Raw genomic sequence first — 27,926 nt, 5'->3', positions numbered from 1 at the left:
TATGGATAATAGTGTTAGGTATGATTATGACATCAATATATGTTTGGTTTCAAAACAATTGACATAGTGCCTGCTGAGAAAAAACAACTAAATGTTCATTGTAAATTTTGCTTCCCCACCCTGTATATGTAGAAATGTTTATTATACCCATGTTTGGTATTGTTTTTTTCAGCACAACTTCATCCATATCATCCGCCTATCATTTATTCACTTTAACCTACTATATCAACATAAAAGGCCAAAAAACACAAAAAAAATATAAAATCTGATTTGAAAAATTTATATAATTTCTTGCATAAATAACACAAAGATGCTTAACAAACCTTTGCAAAGACTTTAAAAGTGAATGCTGGTTCCAAATATTAGGTAGATAAAATCAAAATTGTAATAAATTAAAACTATACTCAAATATTTGACATAAAAGCATAGCTTTACATAGGCGTTTTCTCCGGTCCTCTGATATTGGTCAGTTAAATACATATTTCTTTGCTTATGAAGTTAAAATCATGGTGTTCAGCTGAAATGACTTTTATGTTCAAACATAAGACAATTCAAAAACACTTATAAGAACATGTTTTTCACAAGATATAGGGAAGAGGGTTATTAATTGTCACCATATGTTCACTGTTGTTTATGTATATATTTCCTTCCTTGAGTTAGTTATTATTTGTTTATTTATTCGCTAGCACAACTAAGAAAGGCATTGGTAAAAGATTATATGTGTATTTGTATGTGTGTATATGTATAAACGTATATATGTGTATATGGGTGAATGAGTGTGTGTGTTTGTGTGTGTGTGTGTGTGTGTGTGTGTGTGTGTGTGAATAGATATATAAATATAAAAGAGTAATGTAAAAGGAAGAGGGACATATATTATTAATAATATAGTAGGGAGAGGGGGTGGGATTAAATAAATTGCACTTCTTCCCACCCCTTTTCGGGCATGTAAATGGAATTATTGTGCTTTTCTTCTGACTAAGATTGTTATGATTCTTGATATTTGTATTATTATGTATGTTTTGCAAGTGCATATATGTTAAATTTCATTGCATGTTCGGAATAAATCACTAAATCACATGTAACTCCATGAAAAATAGGTTCATAAAAAAACTTTCTATTGCATTGTTTTATTTTTTTTTTTCATGTCTAAAGAAGAACAAATCACTCTGGGATAAGGTTCTCATATTTCATGCACAAAAAGGTGAACTGAGTGACTTTTTTATTTCTACCCAAAATGAGTAGTTCAAACACTGTAGGAAATATGGTCATATCTGCATGGGAACTGCACAGATCTGCCTCAGAGATAACGTTTGATTCGCTGTGGCAGATGCATCTGGCTCCAATACAGACACATTTACACCTGGCCAAAAACTGTCGGGACCAATCAGCACTGTTTATCTGACATGGGGCGGTACATCCAAGATGGCTGCCACTGATGTGAAACAGTCTTTTGGACCAACTATTGCATCAGTTCTGAATAGACTACATAGGGTGTTTTCTCATAGACAAGACCAAAAAGACTGCACTCTAAAGTTTCCATTGTTAAGACAGATGTGTGTTTGCTGTTCTTATCTAGAAAGGTCAAAAAAACGGCATCTGTGGGTGTTGATAACGCATTTGGAAAACATAAATGGACCAAAAGGTTGCAGACTGCTCCTCCTTTGAGAAAAGACCTGTTGATAACATACAAAAATGTGCTTTCTTTCTATTGTTGCCATTTTGGCAAGCAGGTTCTGAGTAAATCTGACATATTTTTCCCCTGACAGACTGCTCCACAGTAGTTGTGTTTAAGATGTTACACAATTCATGTTACACTGTGAATTTCCCCTATAGGGATAGTAAAGTGAGTTAACCTTAAATACAGCTGGGCCCAGAGATCAGAGTTGCTTCATTTTTATATTTTTCCATTCCATGTGCTGTGTGATGCTGTTCACACATCTGTTGACATCCTGAACTCAGGAAAAAAAAAAGAAAGAAAAAAGGAAAGTAGAAAATACAGCCAGAGGGCATCATGGTCTGTGGAGGTAAAACACCACTACACACCAACACTGGGTCACAAGTGAGAATTAATGGGAAATGAGACCTTATTTGCATTTAACTACATACTAATATTTGCACTTGTTTTGGATTATATGATCTCTCCGCCCATCCATCTACTGCGTTTAATCATTATACACTGTTATCAACCACAAATGTATGCATTCACATTCATTAAGTCGCTCATATTAAACCTAAATATGGAGTTATTCATGACAGTGTCAGTAGATGTGGTCAGGGTTTCAGAAAGAGAGTCCAACCCCTCTCAAGGACTTGGGTTCCAGAGCCAAGTCTATGTGTCAAGGTGAGGCCGACTATATCTAGCCGGTACCGCTCAACCTCCTCCATAAGCTCCTGCCAGAGGGGAGACGTTCCATGTTCCAAAAGCCAGTTTCCATAACTGAGGATCGGACCGCCAAGACCCTCACCTTGGTCTGCTGTCTGATCCATAATGCACTGGACCCTTCTGCTTCCCCCTGTGGGTGGTGGGCCCACAGGGCGACGAGCCCATGTCTTCGGTTCAGGCTGGGTTCAGCTGGACCCCATGGGCAAAGGCCCGGCCACCATACACTCGCCCATGGGCCCCAAAAACCCAGGCCTGGGTCCAAGACGGAGCCCCGGTAACCCTCCAGGCTGGGTACACGACCCCTTGTTATTTATTGGCATCAGGGTCTTCTGAACCGTTCTTCATCTGGCCTTTTGCCTAGGACCACTCTGCCATGGGAGACCCTACCAGGAGCAAAATACCCCCAACAACAGCTCCTAATAATAATAATAATAAAAATTGTATTTGTAATGCACTTTACATTTTAATCTAAAAACCTCAAAGTGCTACAAGCAGGGTACAACAAATACGATTAAAAGGGAAGTTAAGAAATAGAAAGCAAGTAAGACAGATAAAAACACTTAAAAAAAAAAAAAAAAGGTCATTAAGGCTCTCAAACTCCTCCACCACGGTAAGGTGATGGTTCAAGGAGGAGAGACAGCTGATCTACTCTAACTTTAACTAAATTATACATTACAAACACTATAGCTACTGTACTACCACAGACTGACTATAAAGAGTCCCACACTCTAATATTTAGCCTTTAGCTCTGATTATGAAACCCTCTGGCATCATTCCAATAAGCTCATACAATCTCACATTTATTTCCATCATTTCCTGTCCACATACTATTGTGACCCTTGACCTGACCAACTGAACCAACCCCAGATCATAACACTGCCCCCACAGGCTTGTACTGTAGGCACTAGGCATGATGGGTAATCACTTCATCTACCTATCTACCTTTCTTCTCACTCTGACGGACCATCAGTCTGGAACAGGTTCAAGCTCAACTTCTAAGAGTCCAATCTTTATTTCCTCTATTATCTCAAATGGGCCGGATCAGTAAAATAAAAACATAATAATATATAAATAACTACAACTCCAAATATTTCTCTTGGTTTTAGTGCAATAAAAACGTTACATTATAAAAATATAAAAACAAACTCTCCTTTCACAAAAAAAATGTAAATAACCTGAAAAAACTGATATTTCTTAAGAAAAATAAGTACAATTTTAACACCATTATACCTCAACTTATCATTTATCTACAATATTACGTCTCGGCTTATTATTAACATAACTCACAGATCACAGTAGATCTACAAATGTGCAAAACATTTAGTAACAGGCAGAAAATTGTTAACATTGCACTTAATTTTCTTTAGACACTTCATATTAGTTCAGGTTATTCACATTTTATTATTCGAGGATAGTTTGTTAATGTAAATATTTTCATATCGTTAAACCAAGAGGAAAATTTGGAACCATTATTTCCAGGTTATTATGGTATTATTTTACTTCACATTGGTCTGTATGTGGAACCTGAACTAAAAAAAGTCCCACATCCTTGACTGTTAGTATCTTCAGTGGAATTTTTTCACTTCCCAGATTCCTCCCACGGGCCGAATTGGACCCTTTGGTGGGCCATTTTCAGGCCCACGTGCCCTATGTTTGACACCCCTGAGTTAAAGGGTTAAACACCTTGTTGCAGTTGAAATATGAATCGCTGCAGAATCTGAACTTTCTGCTTAGTTCAATTCAAGTGGGAGCTGTTTTTTTTTTTTTTTTTTTTTTTTTTTTTGGGCAGTGATTTGTGCTTGAACAAACCTGAAGTGAAGAGTCCAGTGTCTTGGCTTGAGGTGGGTCAGGTAGTTAAACTAAGTGTTGACTGCTGACTGTCAGGTCACGCTGCCACAGACAGTGTGTGAACACTTGTCTGTAGGCAGCTGTAGCCGGTGGCTGCCACAGAAATGTCAGCGGCGTGGAAGTACGCCGGCTGTAGGTAGCGAGCAAAATAGAACGCCTGCTCCGACGGGCTCATTAGCCGAGATTTTGGACAGATTTTTTCCCTTCCTGGCTCACAGTCTGAGGTGACCTTATCTTCCTGCTTTGACTAAGCCTTTCTTCCCTCCCTCTCTCCCTTTCATATATCTCTATCTCCTCTTCCCATCCTCTAACCCGTTTCTGACAGGCTGTCTATATCTCCTGCGCTCTGCTTCACTTGGAGAGCATCGGCGGAGTCTGCAATTAGGATCCAGCTCTGTGACAGGAGGAGAGAGCAGACCATCCAGCCACAGGCTCCCAGAAAAAGCTTTCTACTCTACATCTGATTTGCTGGAGATCAAGCATAGAGCGTATATAGATATAATATATGAGATATCTGTTGGAACCCTTTGTTGATATAGAAGAAAACAGCACCCCCTGGTGTTGGAACAAATCACTGTCCAAACAGGCTCATGAGGGGTAAAAGAGGTCGTCATAGAGGAGTCGAACTAAGTGGAATAATTCTGTCAGGAAACACAACGCTGAACCAAATTATACAGGTTTTAACACCAATTTTCTGTTTGTTTCTGAAATCGTTTAACCTTGTTTTTACTGTTAGCCCCCCCACCCCCCACCCCTCAAGGAACCATTGCTCTTTGATCAGGCTGCATTTGTAAATGAGAATCTGTTCTTAATTGCTTGCCTGGATAAATAAATGGTAAATGGACTGAACTTATACAGCGTATTTTCTACACCTTCATGGTGCCCAAAGCGCTTTACAGTTCCTCACATTCACCCATTCACACACACACTCATACACCAGTAGGCAGCATCTGCCATGCATGGCACTGCCTGGCTCTACTGGGAGCAATTTAGGGTTCAGTGTCTTGCCCAAGGACACTTCGACATGTGGACAGTCGGAGCAAGGATTCGAACTGCCGACCCTTTGGTCATTGGACGACCCGCTCTACCAACTGAGCCACAACCGCCCATAAATAAACACAAATAAACAAATAAATAAAAAATAAAACAAAATAAATGTATCCATTTTAAGTCATAGTCCCTTTAAGATGATAATTGGGTTTAACTTGTGACAACTGTGATAAATTCCATTATCATCCATGATTCATTATATTATTTAACATTATTAATATTATCATTATTATTCAGAGTTCCTACAGGTTTCTACAAGTTAAATTGAACACTTTATACGACTATTTAGAACAGAATTTAATGCCTATTTCACAGTCATACTGGCAAAAATTTGTGACTTCTAGAATTTTGAAAAATCTACTTATTTACTCCAACTCCTTGATTCCCACCCTTCTGATTCATTTCTCGGGGGGGCTGCAAAATGAGCGAAAATTGGTTCCTAATTTCAGTGTGAATTGTCGGGTTGAAACGGGTGGAACTGACTCGACTAATGTTACTTTCTTTGCAGTGTGCACACATTTAAACACAATACAGCCAACACCTTTATGGCAACATAAGTGAAAACCTACTATATCAAATTTAATAGACTGTTTTTAAATGGATTAAATGCAGATTAGTAAATTCAAGACTTTTTAAGACCCTGCAGGAACCCTGTTATTACTGTAGGTAATTATTTAAATTTTTAAGGCTTATATTCCAAAATTTAAGAAACCAAATACCTGGTTATTTATGGTTTCAATTCTTCTTAATAACAAACACTTGTTATATTGTAGATCATTGAAGAAATCCACAGGTAGAACAATCAAAATGGTTAGAATAATAATAATAATAATAATAATAATAATAAGAAGAAGAAGAAGAAGAAGAAGAAGAATAATAATAATAATAATAATAATAATAATGGACTGGATTTTATATAGCGCTTTTCTAGACACCCAAAGTGCTCTACATTATTGATCCATTATGAATCTCACTCAGGACTTGATCTTTAAAGATGCTGCTGTAACTAAACAAGGGCCTTATAATGGTACTTGGCCGGAATACTGTTTATATTTATATTCAATATTTTATCTTTGCACAGAATACATTTTTTATCCTGTGTTATTTAGACTGTATTGTTATTATCGCATTTTTAGCTTTTTATTACATTGTCATATCAATATCTGTATTTTATTTTTAAATTGTTTGTCAACTGTTGTATGTATTTTCTGTATTTACTGTTGTCTGTTTACCTGCCATGGGACTGCAGATGTAAATTAGCTGTTAACTAACGCTGATGCAATCGTGTGATTGTAAATTGTCTCTGTGAAATAAATAAAAAAGTAAGTAGGTAAGTATGTTTTTTTTTTTGTATGTGTGCATGTGTAAGAAGTGTATTAGTGGGGAAAAAAATGTTTTAGATGTTCTCATGTGATAAAGCCCAAGTCAAACTGAAACAAAGAAAATGTGCGAAAAAAAAAAAAAAACAACTAAGAATTATGAAATATGTTTACATAAAACTACACAAAACAGTAAAAAAAATGTAAATATTTACCTCTGCCAAGGAGGTTATGTTTTTGCCAGGGTTTGTTTGTTTGTTTGTTTGTTTGTTTGTTTGTTTGTTTGTTTGTCTGTCTGTCCGTTAGTGTGCAACATAACTCAAAAAGTTATGGACAGATTTGGATGAAATTTTCAGGGTTTGTTGGAAATGGGATAAGGAAGAAATGATTAAATTTTGGTGGTGATCGGGGGTGGGGGGGCCCATGGGGGGGGGGCACTGATCGTTAGTGTGCAACATAACTCAAAAAGTTATGGACAGATTTGGATGAAATTTTCAGGGTTTGTTGGAAGTGGGATAAGGAAGAAATTATGAAATTTTGGTGGTGATCGGGGGTGGGGGGCCCACGGGGGGGGCCACTGATCAGCCTTGGCGGAGGTCTGCGCTCTCCGAGTGCTTCTAGTTTGCAAATGTTTTGGTTGAAAATGCCGAATGATAAAATAAAATGTATATCATAGTTGTAATAATTTGAAAAGAATATTATATCATTGCCATTTTACTGTGCAGCTGTAAACATTTATGTCTGAAGAACTAAAGGATTTGTAATTTTGGAAACGCAAAGTGTCTGTTACACATCCTAAACTTGTATCCTGGTGTCATATTTGGTTGAAAAACTAGTAAACCATATGTGGAAGTAAACAGGCTTGTTCTAAATCAGCAGGATTTGAGGGCTGCTCCTAACATTGTTTCTATTCCTATACTGACAACATAGTGGAATTATTCAGTGAGGTATTTTTTTTTCTTTTTTATAACTGGAAAGTCTAAGGAATAAAAGTTATTCCACATGGTCTAAGACGGTCAGAGTATCATTCAACCAGAACAACACTGTTTCCCTGTTACAATTTTACATCAAAGAGCGTGTAAGTATTTTTTTTTCCTTTTTAAGTAAAATTTCAAAAATACAAGCGCACCAGAAATATTCACCGACAACCTCTGAGCTCCACAGTGTGGAACAACATAAGAACCCCCCATAGGAACTGCTACGTGTCCAGAGCCGTATTTCCGTAAAATGTGAAGTGAATATGAAGTAAATTCTGAAAAGTTGCATCATCTGAGGCTCATCTTTTCTGTAAAAGAAGTTTTTCCTTCCCACTGTTGCCTTGGGCTCCTGCAGGATTTGGTGGTTTCCTCTTCATAGAGTGTTTTTAAGGCCTAATCTGAATTTGTGAAGTGTCTTGAGGTAATCACGTATAATGATTGGTGCCATATGAATAGAACTGAATCAACTGAATTTAATTGAACTGAATATAAGAAAATGCAAATTAGGAGAATTTCCATGATGTGATCTGAAGTGGATAAAGGTGGTATTGTGGAGTTCAGTTCAACTTTTTTTATGTTTTTAGCCATTTTATGTTGTCTTAATTGTATGTAAGTTTTATACTCTGTTAGTTCATTTGGATTGTACTGATGTGTCTCTTGGTCAGGTTTCCCTCGAAAAAGACATTTTATCTCAAGGTACTTGCTGGTTAAATAAATAAATAAATAACATGACTAATAGTGACCAGTGAAGTTGGATTGTTTATATAATTAGATGTTTAATTTATTCCAAAAAAGAGAGTTATTTTTTTCCAATATGTGCATTAACACCTCAAATGACCGTAAAACCTTTTTGTGTGAAACTTAGGGGGTTTTTTTTTTTGCTTTTTTGGCATTTCCATACACATTTTTAACCCCTAAAGACCCAAACATTCATCACCAACCAAAATATCTACTGATCTAAACTGTATACGAGGGCCGTTCAATAAATTCATGGCCTCACCCAGAACAGAACAACACAGACTGATAATTTATATTTTATTTTTCAACATAATCTCCATTTACAGCAATGCACTTGGTCCATCGATGTTCAAGCATCACTATCCCATCACGAAAGAATGTAACATCCTGTATTATAACAACCAGTATTTCTGGGTGAGGCCATGAACTTATTGAATGGCCCTCGTAATACCTGCTGATCTATTAATCCTACCAAAACATGTGAATAATAGGTGTAAAACCTAAATATCTACTGTCAGCTAAAACCATCTACTGATATAAATGGTTTAATAACCTCTTATCCACTAATGTTATCAATCCATGTAAATAACTGCTGTAAAATGCAGTTTGTCTTCTTTTCATGGTCATCAAATTTGACCCATTTGGACGCTCAGAGGCTCCGTAGCCAACGTGGAAACACCGTCATCTTCTACAACACTGAACATGATGACGGTGTTGCATATTCATTGTGACAAACGTACTAATTGGATGCAGACGTGTTATTTTGCACCTTTGAAAGACGCAACCCATACTGCGCACTGTTAGTAAATCAGTTTGTACATTTTTTTGCGTGTGCAATGAGTTTACGCACATTTTTACACACACAAACCTTTAGTACAGTGTTTTTCAACCTTGGAGTCGGGACTCCACATGGGGTCGCCTGAAATTTCTAGTAATTGATAAAAATAAAAACTTACTAAAAAATATATATATGGTGAGTTGACAGGGACAATACCAATGCATAAAAGACATGACAAACTGTGAAGCTGAAACTGAAGCACTGTGGTTCTGTTTATCTGTCAAATGTTCATTGTGGTCGGTTTCAGATGCTGCAGCTCTTTCATAATTCATAGATTGAGTTCTTGTTTGTTCAGTATTAATTGTCAGCCTTGTAAATCCAAGCTGGACTGACTGTACATATCCTGACCAAGGAAAATCAAATTCTCACTTTGTGCAGTAATCTACACCTGGATTTTCTGCCTCCGTCCATAATAATATACATTACATTTAGTTTCAGTTTAGTTTAGTTTGTTTCAGACACAAATATAACACAAAACCTATGGAAAAAAAAAATAAAACAAAACAAAAATAAAAAATAGAATAACAGAAAAGGAAACAATTGTGTCTGAAAGGGAGTGGGTAGAAGCCACTGCTTATCCAGTCCTATCCCCCGATTCCAATCCTCAGACTGTTTGTGCCTAATCACATGTTATACAACATAAGATTATGATTATCCATAAACACATATATTCACATATACATCAATTTATATCTACATCTGTACACCAACCCACGTCCGCACCACCATATATATATATATACACACACACCATACAATATAACAACCTGGCAATCCAAATAATGATCACAGTCTTTCTTGAGCCAGACATTGTGACAAAACCATTTCTTTGTACATTATTTTGAATTTTTGAATGTATATAGCCTAAATGTTGTCTAAAATTAACATTTATTTGCAACATGGTATAGCAAACTATTACATGATCAATAACAAATTAATTATAGCAAAAAAAAGTCTCAGTTTTGAACGTCAGGGGTTGCTAGGGAACCACTGCTTTAGTAGATCCGGCCCTAAGTGGACAAAGTTTCAACCGTGGCGTATCAGTGTATGATGGGATAGGGTACAGTCTGTTCTCAATATGCTAAAAGACAGCTTAAGAAACTCTCCCCCTTTGCCCCAGGTACAAAAATAAAAGTCACTTCTAAGATAAAAAGACATGAGGAGTGAATGTGTGCTGCAGTCTCTATGGGCTGAGATTAAATTACTATTCCATGCTGGTTCAGTTGCCTTATAATGGAACAGACACTTTTTAAAATGGATTACATTAATAGCACACAAAACCCAAAATTATGGTCACAATCGCCGACTGAGGTGCTGAAACAAATCAACCGTGACTTCAGAGTCCTGCAGGGTCTCTGCTCTCCATCCCAGTGGGAAATTACAGCGTTACGACCACAGAACGACAGGGATCACAAACAAAGAGGAAAATAAAACAAAATCAAAAATTGCAAATAGTAATAACCTACTCGACCATTATCATTACTCAAACACTGGTGTCCTCCTTCATAAATAAGAATGGGAAGCATGTGGATTCCAGATTTAGAACTCAGATCAAAGTTTTTGGAATGATTCTTAAGCAACGTACAACATCAACAGCAACATCTGTATCAAGACAAACAATAATATGACGTATTAATTACACTGGGTTACAAAAAAATGTTTTTTGTAAGTTGTCTAGGTTTTTTCAACTGAATTAGGACCATTTTGCACCGCTAAATCCAAAAATGACATCTGTTTTTCTCAATCAGGTCAGGTTTTTTTGCTAATTTGATTTTGAAAAATTTGATCTCCTCACAAAATTGATTACATTTTTGCGACTTTATCAGTTGACTTTTTATATAGTTCTCACCCAAAATAGGTTTTAAGAGAAAAAAATCATTTTCTAACAGGATTCCTGTTAGGTACAATGGTGTATTCACCGCAGATGTAGCAGAATACATCAGGCTTATTTTTGCAAGATCTTCTAGTCGAAGCCATTTCATTCACCTGTAATATTAAAAAAAACATTAATCATAAATTGGCAAAAGTAAAATCTTCAGAACTCGTTTATTGCAAGAAATAGGAAAGAATTTTGTATCATATGATGTGAAAATGCCCATAAATGTAAGCAAAAATGTTAAAAAGCCAATATGTAGCATAGTTCAGAAAGTTGACCAGTTGTTGACCAAATTTGTTGTTGACCAGTGTAATGAGTTACATCAACTTCACTCAACAGCGGCAACAATTATTTTCAATCTTGATGAACTGATTAATCATTTGGTCTGAAAAATGTGTTGATAGTGTTTCCCAAGTCTCAAAATGACATCCTCACATGTTGTGTTTGGTCGCAACCCAAAGATATTCAGTTTATTTTCACTGAACAGGGAAGAAACTAGAACCTATTCACATTTAAGAAGCTGAACTGACTGAACTTTTAAAGCCGTTCTTGAACATGTATCTGCCGACACGTACAACACACCAATGGAAAACGGCTTTAACCTAATGTTGCTTCCAATCAAACACCTTTAAGCAGCGTACGACTTTCAACACAAATTTTTTTTTCAAATGTGTCAAACCCCAGTGATAGCTAGGGATGTCCCAGTCTGATCTACAAATAGGTATCAACTGCTGATCTGGCATTTTTTTGAAGATCGGATTTAGTCACAGGATCTGGCCAACTGGGGGGGGGGGGGGGTTGTTGCACACACAAACGTTCTCCTGCCTCCTCAAATTAAACTTTCCAAAGGTAGGAAAAAGCTGCACAACAGCGGGAGGCTTATAGGACTTCGTAAAGCGTCTGAGTTTCACTTTCACTTTGTGTGTACTCATTACGAGGTCTGGCTGTGATGTGCGAGTCAGGATTTTTTTCAACCTGTGGGGCTTTTGTGGACATTCTTTTGACTCGACCCACAAGGAACTCACTTCACATCACTAACGCATGGCCCCAAACGCACCCCCACATAATACCTGGACGAACCTGTCCATAGACGCGCTACAACAGTGGCAAACATAAGGTTCTAATTTGTCCCACAGTATGAATTTGGAAAGTACAAAAACTATACTAAAGTTCTTAACAGTCAAAGGTGTCATACTTGTTTTAGTTCAGGTTCCATATTCAGCCCAATTGTGATCTCAAGTAAAATAATAGCATAATAACCTATAAATAATGACTCCAAATTTAAATCAAAATTTCATGGTAAAAAGTATGTATCAGATCGGTATCAGCGAAACTAATCCAAAAAAAAAAACAAAATCTGATCGGAAGCAAAAAAAAATCCATATCAGGACATCACTAGTGGTAGCTTAATTATTATTAATCCATCAGTCTTTCCGTTGTTTTGCACCTGAATCACTTCCCTCATGGTGAACACCTTTGAAGATGACTCCATCATAAATACAGTCTGCTTGATTACATAAACAAAAACGTCACTTGGGCCTTTTCGGAAATTTTGTCACAAAGTGCATTGTGGGAATGGGAATTCCACGCAGCAGCAATTTGTCTGTCTCTTGGTGAGTGCTGAACCCAAATGTGGTCTTTACCTCCATCCACCGACTAGACTCATTCTTTCAAACAACCCTGGCGGACTGGAGAATTTTACGTTGTAGTGATCCGGCTCATTTTCTTGCCAAATCTGTGAGAAACCGCTTTCGCTTGGTCGCCATCTTTGTTGCGACTACGCGGAACTCCCAGATAATCCCGGAGGAGCCCCCAAATATGTTACCATCTCAAGGGGAAAAATACAGGGTGGGGAAGCAAAATTTACAATATTTTGAGGCAGGGATTGAAAGACAGTGTATGTCCCACTGGGGGGAGACCTCGGAGACCTCGGGGAAGACCCAGGACACGTTGGAGAGACTATGTCTCTCGGCTGGCCTGGGAACGCCTCGGGATCCCCCCCGGAAGAGCTGGAGGAGGTGTCTGGGGAGAGGGAAGTCTGGGCATCCCTGCTTAGACTGTTACCCCCGCGACCCGGCCCCGGATAAGCGGAAGAGAATGGATGGATGGATGGATGTATGACCAATTAGTTTATTGAAAGTCATGAGAATTTATTTGCCACAAGAAAATGTACATAATAGAAAATGTTTTTATTCTATGTGTCCTCCTTCTTTCTCAATAACTGCCTTCACACGCTTCCTGAAACTTGCGCAAGTGTTCCTGAAATATTCGGGTGACAACTTCTCCCATTCTTCTTTAACAGTATCTTCCAGACTTTCTCGTAATAGTTTTGCTCATAGTCATTCTCTTCTTTCCATTATAAACAGTCTTTATGGACACTCCAACTATTTTTGAAATCTCCTTTGGTGTGACGAGTGCATTCAGCAAATCACACACTCTTTGACCTTTGCTTTCCTGATTACTCATATGGGCAAAAGTTTCTGAAAAGGTATGGATAATAGTGTTAGGTATGATTACGACATCAATATATGTTTGGTTTCAAAACAATTGACGTAGTGCCTGCTGAGAAAAAACAACTAAATGTTCATTGTAAATTTTGCTTCCCCACCCTGTAAGTTAAGGCTCAGTCAGACCACAACATATAAGATGCCACAGGCGAAAACTACAATGAAGGTGATTTTAATCATAAACATATTCACAAAAATAGTCAATAAAGTACCTGTGACTTAATAAAATTAAGTCAAAAGTACTAGTTGGTTGTAGTTTCTAAGATACAGTCTTGGGCCAAAAATGTGAAATTCTGAGAATTAATGACAGAATGGGTTTTACTCAAAAGTTTGTCTCGGAGCTACCAGATCTACCTCAGAACAGTGTCTGCACATGATAATACATTCACTTTACAGGTTCTTTCTAGTGAAACCTCTACAAATCCATTGTATAAATGTACATAAAGCAACATATATGTGTAATAAGACACCATCACATATATTGAAAACATGAACAAACCAGCACTTTTGCCATTTGTTTTCTGATTCATCTTATTAAAGTATGAAAGATTTAGCACATTTAATGTCTGAAGCACATATTTTCTAAGAAATTGTAGCGCAGTATAAGATGAAAACTGCCTTTAACTTTACAAGCAAAGCCCTTGTTCATGTAAAAACACTTCAATGTGAGGACAAATACAGTGAACACCTGCTGAGGCTGTAGTAGGTGTTAGTGGTTTACAGAAAGACTCTGACCTGAAAAAGGTTTAACAATAGTACGCCGACTATAAACCAACGAACTGACGTAGTGTTCAATAAATACAATAAAGAATTCTATTTAAATGAATAAATCAGATTGATACCTTTGAAGTGAATTGGCTGTAGATGCTGTATGTGACCATGTATGTGGGAGTGTGGATGTAAGTGTGGGAATATGAATGTGCATGGACTTATGTAGGATGGATCCTTTCCCTTTCTTTCACTCTTTTATTTTAATATTAACCATTGTATTTCTCCTCCTCTTCATGTTTTTCATCATTTGGAGTGTACTGTGTCTTACTAGAGGTGGTTAAAGACTTTTCCACTGTACTGTAAGTAACAAACAGGCCGGTCAGTCTTATTAGATAATCACCATACTGCAGCGATTGGAAATAAATTTACATCATCATTTGTAAATTAGGGCTGAACGATATGGACAAAATTTCATATCTCGATATTCATGCCAGATATCTCGATATCGATACGATATGATTACGGGTTCGGTGAAAACCAAACATTTTTCAGAAAAATACAAACATCATAATACAAAAGAATGTGGAAAGTGCAGTTTTATTTATAAGAACTCACTGCCAGTCATCAATATTAACATAAAGTACGAATAAATTAAATTTGTTGTGACTTCCAGAGCTGTACATGCAGGGCAAGCGCGGGGGGAATCTATATTGTTTACATCGTTGCTTTTCGATATTAATATCTTGAATGTTCATATCTAGATATCGATATGATAACACTGATAACATTACAAACATTACGATATGATAACACTTACAAAAAAAATGTTTTTTGCAAGTTGTCTAGGTTTTTTCAACTGAATTAGGACCATTTTGCACCGCTAAATCCAAAAACGACATCTGTTTTTCTCAATCAGGTCAGGTTTTTTTGCTAATTTGATTTTGAAAAATTTGATCTTCTCACAAAATTGATTACATTTTTGTGACTTTATCAGTTGATTTTTTATATAGTTCTCACCCAAAATAGGTTTTAAGAGAAAAAAAATCATTTTCTAACAGGATGTATTTATTATTTTATTATGTATTCACCGCAGATGTAGCAGAATACGTCAGGCTTATTTTTGCAAGATCTTCTAGTCGAAGCCATTTCATTCACCTGTAATATTAAAAAAAACATCAATCATAAATTGGCAAAAGTCAAATCTTCAGAACTCGTTTATTGCAAGAAATATGAAAGAATTTTGTATCATATGATGTGAAAATGCCCATAAATGTAAGCAAAAATGTTAAAAAGCCAATATGTAGCATAGTCCAGAAAGTTGACCTGATTGAGCAAAATTAATGTGATTTTTGGATTCAGCACACCAAAATTATCCTAAATCAGCTCAAAAAACTTAAACAATAAATTTGTTGTTGACCGGTGTAATAAATCTTTCAGCCCTACTGTAAATCATCACAAAAATAGGAAGACTGGTGATGTTTTAATTCTTCTTCTTCTTCTTCTTCTTCAGCTCACGTGAGACCTTGGGTTAATATTTCTACTAATAAGTCATGTCATATCAGCCAAACTTACTTTTTAATAACAACCTCTGGTGCCACTTCTTGGATTTTTTTTTTTTCTTCCTTACAGGTAAGTAACCAAATACGGTAACTTCATTGACCTTGATTTTCTACATAAGAAAACATTTTGAAAAAATTCACAAAAATCTTGTTATGTCCTCTAATACCACAGTAAGGCTGGGATTTTGAATTTCAGAGTATTTCTAGGAGTGAACTATAAAGGGTTAAGAAAATAAGTTACACTTCCAAAACTCCATGTCACCCTCATGTCACCCTAATGGTTTCAAGACCTATTACACTCATGTTTAGTTTGGATATTGTACTTGTATTTAATTATGCATTTCATTAATAACTGTGAGCTGTATGATTCATCAGCTCAATTTAAGGCTGTCAGATTACCTGACTAAGCATTACCAAAACTCCCCTTCCCACAGATCAGCCCCGGGCATTAATATAAACTCTTTTAACCCATTTAAGATGTCAAACTAATGGTAACAAATGTAGGCTGTGTTCCCTCAAACCCTCATACAATAGAAGAAACTATGTTGTCCCACAGTGAGCATGGTTTTATCGCTCACTATGGAGTCATTATTACACAAAGAAAGAGTCAAACACCTTTAGACCGAATCAATTAAAACCCTGACGTTTCACTTTAATCCTAATCTATAGAAAGAGCGGCTAAAAACTGTGAAAATGAGTTAAATAAGGCGCTGTGATGCTGCAGACCGGCTGATCCGACGGCTGTCAGGAGAGTCGTCTCCACGGCAGCGGGGGTTAGTTCACGGCTTCAGCACCATTTAACAAATCCAGATCGCTCCACGGTGCACAATGAGGCGGACAGAAGACAATGAGCCCTCTCTGGTCCATTAATAGCTCACACACATGCTCCGCGGGCCAGGCCGTTAAAGCAACACCGGCCAACGCTCTAATGACTCCCCGACATCAATCCCAGTGTACGCGACTGCTTCCAATGAGAGATGGCAGCGCTCCGCTCAGCGTTCGCCAAGTCGTCGAGTCCATTTAAGTCATTTGCATTTAGTTCAAGTCATTTCTTTATTGTTGGTGATGGTTCTGTGGAGCACTCTGTTGTTAACCCTTTTCAGACGACCATTATAACAAGCCACCTAGAATTTTAAAATGTTGTTTTTGCAATTAAAGTGTCGGAAAGAGTCTTTTTTTGCACCTTTTTTGCCAGGAAGAACTTGACTTTCAATATCTGGCCATTAATTAGCATTATTATGAATTGTAATACATGATTAAAACAACATGTTAAAGCAAAAAAAAAATTTTTTTAAATTGCAATAAAAGTGTCAGAAAGTGTCTTTTTTTTGCACCTTTTTTTCCAGGAAGAACTTAACTTTCAATATCTGGCCATTAATTATCATTATTATAAATTGTAATACATGCTTAAAACAATATGTTAGAGCAAAAAAAATAAAAAATTTTGAAATAAAAGTGTCAAAAAGTGTCTTTTTTTGCACCTTTTTTTCCAGGAAGAACTTGACTTTCAATATCTGGCCATTAATTATCATTATTATGAAGTGTAATACATGCTTAAAACAACATGTTAAAGCAAAAAAAAAAAAAAAAATGAAATAAAAGTGTCAGAAAGTGTCTTTTTTTGCACCTTTTTTTCCGGGAAGAACTTAACTTTCAATATCTGGCCATTAATTAGCATTATTTTAAATTGTAATACATGCTTAAAACAACATGTTAAAGCAAAAAAAAAAAAAAAAAAAAAAATGAAATAAAAGTGTCAGAAAGTGTCTTTTTTTGCACCTTTTTTTCCAGGAAGAACTTAACTTTCAATATCTGGCCATTAATTAGCATTATTTTAAATTGTAATACATGCTTAAAACAACATGTTAAAGCAAAAAAATAAAAAAAAAATTGAAATAAAAGTGTCAGAAAGTGTCTTTTTTTGCACCTTTTCTTCCAGGAAGGACTTGACTTTCAATATCCGGCCATTAATTAGCATTATTTTAAATTGTAATACATGCTTAAAACAACATGTTAAAGCAAAAAAAAAAAAAAAAAATTAGAAATAAAAGTGTCAGAAAGTGTCTTTTTTTGCACCTTTTCTTCCAGGAAGGACTTGACTTTCAATATCCGGCCATTAATTAGCATTATTTTAAATTGTAATACATGCTTAAAACAACATGTTAAAGCAAAAAAATAAAAAAAATTTTGAAATAAAAGTGTCAGAAAGTGTCTTTTTTTGCACCTTTTTTTCCAGGAAGAACTTAACTTTCAATATCTGGCCATTAATTAGCATTATTTTAAATTGTAATACATGCTTAAAACAACATGTTAAAGCAAAAAAATAAAAAAAAATTAGAAATAAAAGTGTCAGAAAGTGTCTTTTTTTGCACCTTTTCTTCCAGGAAGAACTTAACTTTCAATATCCGGCCATTAATTAGCATTATTTTAAATTGTAATACATGCTTAAAACAACATGTTAAAGCAAAAAAAAAAAAAAAAAAATTGAAATAAAAGTGTCAGAAAGTGTCTTTTTTTGCACCTTTTCTTCCAGGAAGGACTTGACTTTCAATATCCGGCCATTAATTAGCATTATTTTAAATTGTAATACATGCTTAAAACAACATGTTAAAGCAAAAAAATAAAAAAAATTTTGAAATAAAAGTGTCAGAAAGTGTCTTTTTTTGCACCTTTTTTTCCAGGAAGAACTTAACTTTCAATATCTGGCCATTAATTAGCATTATTTTAAATTGTAATACATGCTTAAAACATGTTAAAGCAAAAAAATAAAAACAAAATTAGAAATAAAAGTGTCAGAAAGTGTCTTTTTTTGCACCTTTTCTTCCAGGAAGAACTTAACTTTCAATATCCGGCCATTAATTAGCATTATTTTAAATTGTAATACATGCTTAAAACAACATGTTAAAGCAAAAAAAAAAAAAAAAAATTGAAATAAAAGTGTCAGAAAGTGTCTTTTTTTGCACCTTTTCTTCCAGGAAGAACTTAACTTTCAATATCCGGCCATTAATTAGCATTATTTTAAATTGTAATACATGCTTAAAACAACATGTTAAAGCAAAAAAAAAAAAAAAAAAAAAAAAAAAAAAATTAGAATTAAAAGTGTCAGAAAGTGTATTTTTTTGCACCTTTTTTTCCAGGAAGAACTTGACTTTCAATATCTGGCCATTAATTATCATTATTATGAAGTGTAATACATGCTTAAAACAATATGTTAAAGCAAAAAAATAAAAAAAAATTTGAAATAAAAGTGTCAGAAAGTGTCTTTTTTTGCACCTTTTTTTCCAGGAAGAACTTAACTTTCAATATCCGGCCATTAATTAGCATTATTTTAAATTGTAATACATGCTTAAAACAACATGTTAAAGCAAAAAAATTAAAAAAAAAAATTGAAATAAAAGTGTCAGAAAGTGTCTTTTTTTGCACCTTTTTTTTCCAGGAAGAACTTAACTTTCAATATCTGGCCATTAATTAGCATTATTTTAAATTGTAATACATGCTTAAAACAACATGTTAAAGCAAAAAAATAAAAAAAAAATTAGAAATAAAAGTGTCAGAAAGTGTCTTTTTTTGCACCTTTTCTTCCAGGAAGAACTTAACTTTCAATATCCGGCCATTAATTAGCATTATTTTAAATTGTAATACATGCTTAAAACAACATGTTAAAGCAAAAAAATAAAAAAAAATTTGAAATAAAAGTGTCAGAAAGTGTCTTTTTTTTGCACCTTTTCTTCCAGGAAGAACTTAACTTTCAATATCCGGCCATTAATTAGCATTATTTTAAATTGTAATACATGCTTAAAACAACATGTTAAAGCAAAAAAAAAAAAAAAAAAAAATTGAAATAAAAGTGTCAGAAAGTGTCTTTTTTTGCACCTTTTCTTCCAGGAAGAACTTAACTTTCAATATCCGGCCATTAATTAGCATTATTTTAAATTGTAATACATGCTTAAAACAACATGTTAAAGCAAAAAAAAAAAATTAGAATTAAAAGTGTCAGAAAGTGTATTTTTTTGCACCTTTTTTTTCCAGGAAGAACTTGACTTTCAATATCTGGCCATTAATTATCATTATTATGAAGTGTAATACATGCTTAAAACAATATGTTAAAGCAAAAAAATAAAAAAAAATTTGAAATAAAAGTGTCAGAAAGTGTCTTTTTTTGCACCTTTTTTTCCAGGAAGAACTTAACTTTCAATATCCGGCCATTAATTAGCATTATTTTAAATTGTAATACATGCTTAAAACAATATGTTAAAGCAAAAAAAATTTTAAAAATTTGCAAAGAAGTGTCAGAAAGTGTCTTTTTTTGCACCTTTTTTTTCCCAGGAAGAACTTAGCTTTCAATATCTGGCCATTAATTATCATTATTATAAATTGTAATACATGCTCAAAACAACATGTTAAAGCAAAATAAATAAATAAATAAATACAATATTTGCAATAAAAGTGTCAGAAAGTGTCTTTTTTTTTGGACCTTTTTTCCAGGAAGAACTTAATTTTCAATATCTGGCCATTAATTAGCATTATTATGAATTGTAATACATGCTCAAAACAATATGTTAAAGAAAAAAACAAAAACCTGACCTGAATATTTATATCTACAGAACGAAACTTTATGAGATCACAGAAATAAACTTTCAACTATTTTACATGTGCTCAAACATTTTTGTTTTGTCTAAATCATTCTGTGTCCATGTTTTTAGTTATTTCTAGTCATTTTTAACTTGTGTGATAGAAAAACATCCATGATCTGCTTCTTTTACAGACACTACATCTTTTTCTGCCCTGGGTAGCTCTCTGCATCTAGATTTACATAAATATATATATACACATATACACATTTATATAATATTTACAGCTAAAATACAACTATCAATGAATTATGCAAACTGGAAAAATACAGATAAAAACAGTGGAAAAAAAAGGTGGGGAAAAAAATGGCAAAACTTGACAAAAACACAACTAGTAGAACACACCAGAACAGCACTATCCCAATAATATACAATCATTTACAAGAATTAACAGCAAAACCCTACTAAAACCTTGCTTAAAGGTGCGGGAGACTTTCATGACCAATTTTTCATCAAATCTGTCAAACCTCAGTCATATCCTCAGTATCATGAGTCTGTAAGTCTTTCTGTGATTACTCACCTGAATCTCTTGCATTACGGTGAACAATTTCTTAGTGCCATCCACCATAAACAAACCATGTGTTTACAAACAGAGCCGGGAGGGAACCCGGGCATCTTCGGAATTTTGTCACGACGTGCATTGTGGGAAAGGGAGGTTTGCGCAGCTGCTAACCGGATATTGTACGGATGAGACAAACATGACGCAGAAACGGCGGAAATGCGGAAACGGCTGGAGGAATATGCATAGAGGGAAGGGAGCTCCTGCTGTTTCCGCATCATGTCTGTAGCAGCTGCCACTGCAGGCAGCTGCGCAAACCTCCCTTTCCCACAATGCCCGTTGTGACAAAATTCCGAAGTTGCCTGAGTTACCTCCCGGCTCTGTTTGTAAACACATGGCTGGTTTATGGTGGATGGCACTTCGAAATTGTTCACCGTAATGCAAGATATTCAGGTGAGTAATCACAGAAAGGCTTACAGATTCATGATACTGAGGATATGACTGAGGTTTTACAGATGTGATGAAAAATTGGTCACGAAAATCTCCCACAGCTTTAAATGCTGTTAAAAGTAATACAAATCGTCCATCTCTCTCTCACCGACTGCATTCTGCTGCTCTCGGCTCTGCCCACTTCCACTCCTCCCCCTCAGCCAATGCATACCTCAACCCTAATGTGTTATACAGCAATAGAAAGCTCTGAATCTCATCTTTAAGATGTCATTAGAATATTGTCAAAAGCACAAACGGTTCATTTGAATAACAGTTCCTGTAAAAACGGTCCTAAAAGGGTTAAATGTCAGTCTCGGATTGGCTTTTCAGCTGTGGTTGTATTTATCTGACAGTCACCGCAGATACAAATCGAACTTTTCAAAAGTGATAATAAATAAAGTCTAACGACGCACGGTGTTGCTATTCATCTGAAGGGAGTTGTAACCTTGCCTCCCAGCTTCATAAAAGGCCCGCAGACAGAATCCATGACCCCGGCCTTGGATTAATGGGCCGGCAGCGAGGGAAAGAGCCGTGTGATGTTCAGATCCTGAAGTGAGACGGCAGGTCGGCTCAGGCCAGACCGACTCCATCTATCAGACTGCGGAGGAGTCTGAAGGGAGATGGAGGAGGGGGGCTTTACCCTCAGTTCACCTCCGAGAAGGGCACGTAGACCAGGACGGGTAACAGCTGGAACCCACTCAGATACAACAGCAACAGATCACAGAAAAAGAAATAGTGGGATCAGAGCAACAGCTGAATATCAGTCTGTTCTTATATTTAACAGACACAGGTAACACGTCACACATCCACTCAGTTTGTGCCTGCTTTTACAAAATTTCCACTGAAATGATTTGATGTAGTATTAACACTTAGGACCAAAACCACCAACAAATCAACACTGTGTATCCACAGACTGTATCAGACACTGAAAAAACCAGAAGCACTCGGAGAGCGCAGACCTCCGCCAAGGCAGATCAGAGCCCCGGATTTGGATGAAAATTTCAGGAAATGTTGATACTGGCATAAGGAACAAATGATAAAATTTTGGTGGAGATTGGGGGTGGGGGGGTGGGGCACTGATCTGCCTTGGCGGAGGTCTGTGCTGTCTTTTCTAGAAAAGCACTCGTAGAGCGCAGACGTCCGCCAAGGCAGATCAGTGCCCCACCCCCCCACCCCCAATCACCACCAAAATTTAATCATTTGTTCCTTGTGCCAGTATCAACATTTCCTGAAATTTTCATCCAAATCTGTCCAGAACTTTTTGAGTTATCTTGCACACAGACAGATGGACAAACAAACCAACGCCGACAAAAACATAACCTCCTCGGTGGAGGTAAAAATATAAAGCTCATTGGTAAAACCAGTATAGAAGACAGTAAAACTAAAAGGTGGAAAAAAAAAGATAATAAAACCAAACAAAAAATGGTTTTAACAGACTAAATCTTGGTAAAACCAGTATAATATGTGGTAAAAACTAAATTAAAAGATGTCAACACAGTCTAAAATTTGGTAAAATAAGTGTAAAATACTGTAAAACCAGACTATTTGGTGGTTAAATAAGACTTAAAGATGATTAAACTACACCAGTATTTCTGCTGGTATAGGTTTTGCAGTTTTGCCACACCATACATTTCTTACAAAAAAAATCATCACTGTCACATTAGACTTATTATACATACAGTATATATAATATATAATAGCCCAGGACAAAAATCCTGCCCACTCAAATGAAAGTTTGCAAAGTTTCAGGAGGTAGGGAAAAGGTAAATGAGTGTTAAGTTTAATTTTCACTTCCGCGGGGTACGTGCGGTGCGAACAACACTGCCTGTACCCTCCCTCCCCCTATAGCATTATAAGTAGGACAGAGACCAACTGGCCATTGCCACCGCCCAACCCTAACCCTGTGGTTCCCAACCTTTTTTGGCCCATGACCCCATTTAAACAAATTTCTGGCGACCCCAGACATTCAAAACGGAGACTTTATTTTTTTTTGCTAAAATTAATTTGTTTCTGATCATGTAATAGTTTGCTATACAATGTTGCAAATAAATGTTAATTTTAGATGACATTTAGTCTATACACAGGGTGGGGAAGCCAAATTTACAATGAACATTTAGTTGTTTTTTCTCAGCAGGCACTATGTCAATTGTTTTGAAACCAAACATATATTGATGTCATAATCATACCTAACACTATTATCCATACCTTTTCAGAAACTTTTGCCCATATGAGTAATCAGGAAAGCAAACGTCAAAGAGTGTGTGATTTGCTGAATGCACTCGTCACACCAAAGGAGATTTCAAAAATAGTTGGAGTGTCCATAAAGACTGTTTATAATGGAAAGAAGAGAATGACTATGAGCAAAACTATTACGAGAAAGTCTGGAAGATACTATTAAAGAAGAATGGGAGAAGTTGTCACCCGAGTATTTGAGGAACACTTGCGCAAGTTTCAGGAAGCGTGTGAAGGCAGTTATTGAGAAAGAAGGAGGACACATAGAATAAAAACATTTTCTATTATGTCAATTTTCTTGTGGCAAATACATTCTCATGACTTTCAATAAACTAACTGGTCATACACTGTCTTTCAATCCCTGCCTCAAAATATTGTAAATTTTGCTTCCCCACCCTGTACAGTCAGTCCATGTTGGATTTCCAAGGCTGACAATTAATACTGAACAAACAAGAACTCAAACTACGAATTCTGAAAGAGCTGCAGCATCTGAAACTGACCACAATGAACATTTGACAGATAAACAGTACCACAGTGCTTCAGTTTCAGCTTCACAGTTTGTCATATCTTTTATGGATTGGGATTGTCCCTGTCAACTCACCACATATTTTTTATTATTAATTTTTTTTTTTTTTTTTAATCAATTACTAGAAATTTCAGGCGACCCCATTTGAATTCCAGGAGACCCCACATAGGGTCCCGACCCGAAGGTTGAAAAACACTGTCCTAACCCATACAAATCAGGCCAATGCAGATGCTAAAAATTCAGAGAACGGTGTTTTTAATTGGAAAATCGTCGTAGTGACAGAGCATTTCTGTCCCACGTGCTCATGACTGCTCACATTCAACTCATTCTGCAAAATCACTTTTTTTCGGAACGCTAAGGTGACGATATACTTCACGTTTGACTGTATTTAGTTTCCGTGCCCTGAAACACCCATCAGTCTGGCCCACATATAATTCAACTGCCAGCCATGGAAACAGACCTTAACCAGGGAAAGTGGATGTTGAGTGTTTTTCCCTTAAACATTTCTACAAACATCTCATATGAGTTTAACCCTTAGATGCACGAATGTCTGGACCCTCCAGTGATCCATAAATGGGTCAAAAATGATGTGTTCCAATCAATGTGTTTTTATGCCACTTCTGTCACTTCATCATGTTAAAAATAACCATTTGTATTATATTTCAGTCCACAAAAGAATGATTTCATGTTTGAACATTTTTAGATTCCTTTTTTAACTTTCTTAACAATTTAAATCATTTTTTATATATATTTCAAAAATTTCAAAAGCAAAGCATATACAGTATTTAACAGCAGCAGAATAATGCAGGCTGCTTTGCTCTTTATCCAAATAAAAATTTCAGACTTCTTCAAAACTGCTACCCTCCAAGACCTTGACTTTATGTGGTTTTATACTTGCGTGCCTACTTTTTTGGTTGACATCGTACCTGTTGTGTGTAGTAGAAAAGTCAATTTTATAAAAGTATGAATGAATGGATGCATAATTCAGAGTAACATTTTCAAAACCTATGAAAATCACAAAAGTGCATGAATATCACACAAACAGCATTCACTAGTCATTCCAGTACCCGATCGGTTAGTGAAATTATATCAAGTTTTTATATGCTTTTCTGTATTTCTTATTTTTAAGATTATGTGCCTTTCAACATACTCTAAAATTCAACTACGAGAGAAACTTTTTATCATACTTTTTAAGACTTTCAAGACTTGTACAAGCACCCTGTAATGCCAACATCCATTTAGTGAGTGAGTGAGTCTTTTTGCTGTAGAATTGATCAAAGGTGGAGATAAAATTGCCTTGAAAATGGACGGTTAGGGTAGTAATTACATGTATATGTCACAGTAGAGATTGAAATCCAGTAGGATTCCTAATCCTACTAGGACAGATAGTAATTGGAGTTTATCTTAGGACAAACTACAATTACTATCTGTCCTAGTAGGATTCCTAATCCTACTAGGACAGATAGTAATTTTAGTAAGACATTAGGATCTGAAGATTGGAATTCCAATCTGTCCTAGGAGAATTTGCAATCCTACTAGGACAGATAGTAATTCTATTTGGAAGTGGGATCTGAAGATTGGAATTTCAAATCCGACAAGACATTAGGATCTGAAGATTGGAATTCCAATCTTCAGATCCCACTTCCAAATAGAATTACAATCTGTCCTAGTAGGATTGCAAATTCTCCTAGGACAGATTGGAATTCCAATCTTCAGATCCTAATGTCTTACTAAAATTACTATCTGTCCTAGTAGGATTAGGAATCCTACTGGATTTCAATCTCTACTGTGACATATATTTACATTTATGCATTTGGCAGACGCTTTTTTCCAAAGCGACTTACAGGGGAAAACCAATCAAATCACTCAGTCAGCTAAATTTTATTTATATAACGCCAGATCACAACAAAAAGTTATCTCATGACACTTTATATATAGAGTTGGTCAAAACCAGACTCGAAGCCAATTTACAGAAACCCAACAGAATCCAGAATAACAGAATAATTTTTAAAAAACTACAATTTCATACAATCTATAAGAGGTTAAGTTAAAAATTTCAATGGTATGATGTCAATAACATGTTTTTTTGAGGAATACCCGGAATATGACATAAAAACAACTTTTCATTACAAAGATATTACAAGAATACAACCTCACCAAGTCATTTTTGACCCACTTATACATCTAAGGCAGGGGTGTCAAACTCATTTTAGTTTAGGGCCACATTCAGTTAAATTTGATCTGCAGTGGGCCGAACCAGTAAAATAATAACATAATAATACATAAATAATGTCAACTCCAAACTTTTCTCTATGTTTTAGAGTGAATAAAGTAAATTTACATTATGAAAAGGTTTATATCTACAAACTGTCATTTCAAAAGATGTGAATAACATGAACAAACTGAAAAATAAGTGTAATTTTAACAATATTCTGCCTCAGTTTATCATTTACACATGTATATTATAACCTACAGATCACAGTGAATCTACAAACACACAAAACATTTAGTAACAGGCAGAATCTTGTTAAAATTGTACTTACTTTTCTTAAGACATTTCAGGTTGTTCATATTTGTTCAGGCTATTCATATTTTTTGCAAAATTATACTTTGTAAATGTAAATATTTTCATGCATTTACACTAAAACAAAGAGAAAAATTTGAAGTTGTCATTATTTCTATGTTATTATGATAGTACTTAACTGATCCGACCCACTTTAGATCATACTGGTCTGAATGTAGAAAGTGAACTAAAAGGATTGTTAATATCTTAGTGTAATTTTTGCATTTCACAAATTCATCCCAAGGGCCGGACTGGACCCTTTGGCGGGCCAGATTTGGCCCCCGGACCGCATGTTTGACATCTGTGATCTAAGGGTTAATGAAGGACTGCAGATCCATGTGCAAATTGCAGACACACACTTACCTCTGTCTGTACTGAGGCAGGGCTTTGGTATCCACTGCAAACATCTTGGACACAAAAATGATGACTGGAGCATTTTCTTGACTCGAACACTGGAGAAACGCTGGAAAACAGAGTCAGACATGTGAAAACACAGCACAGGTTGAGGCGACCGCCAAAGGAAAAAAAAAAAAAAAAAAAACAGGTCAGATTCTCACACTGTTCGATGTCGCAAAAAAGGTTTGTCCTGAGTGTTTTCTTTACTAAAGCAAATATAATCGTCTGTTGATTTTAAAGTGTATTTTGCGCTTATGCAGCCTGAAAAACTGTCGGCTTAAAAATAACTTTTTTTTTTTGGTTGGCAGTGCAAAAACAGATGAAATGAGGTAAGAAAAACAGATGGAGAGACTGTATGGTTTGAGTATTTAACTACCACAAAGCTCCCTCTAACCATTTATTCAGCCCTCCAGATGTTTGGTCTTTTCATTTTTTTAATTACTTTTTAATAACAGAATATTTCACTTTCTGTTCGTGATGTAAAGATGCTACAAACTGTCCTCTGCTGTAGTTTTCATACCTCTGTGGTTCCATCTGTCATAGTTGTATTAACAGAAAATCGGGATTAACCCTTGCCAGGTGCACCCTGGGTAAATTGGTACACCTGGGAGGGGGGGTGCTTATAGACCACACATTTAGGATTTACAAAAAACCTTAAATAAATATAAAATATAAATTTAACCCTCTAAGGCACAGGTGTCAAACATGCGGCCCGGGGGCCAAATCTGGCCCGCCACAGGTTCCATTCCGGCCCGCAGGATGAAAGTGCAAAAATGAACCTGAA

General features: G+C 35.8%; 1 protein-coding gene across 1 annotated transcript in view; it reads right to left on the bottom strand.

Annotated features, from left to right (window-relative positions):
* efl1 (elongation factor like GTPase 1) overlaps nt 1-27,926 on the bottom strand; it is a 318,909-nt gene that overhangs the window by 230,216 nt on the left and 60,767 nt on the right. The window contains 1 exon segment of the mRNA XM_030126047.1: nt 27,110-27,209. Within this exon segment, the coding sequence (XP_029981907.1) occupies nt 27,110-27,209 (100 nt within the window).

Source organism: Sphaeramia orbicularis, chromosome 3 (assembly GCF_902148855.1).
Source record: "Sphaeramia orbicularis chromosome 3, fSphaOr1.1, whole genome shotgun sequence".
Taxonomy (NCBI): domain Eukaryota; kingdom Metazoa; phylum Chordata; class Actinopteri; order Kurtiformes; family Apogonidae; genus Sphaeramia; species Sphaeramia orbicularis.
Note: the sequence above shows the minus strand (reverse complement) of the source record. Positions and strands in the feature narration are given on the sequence as shown.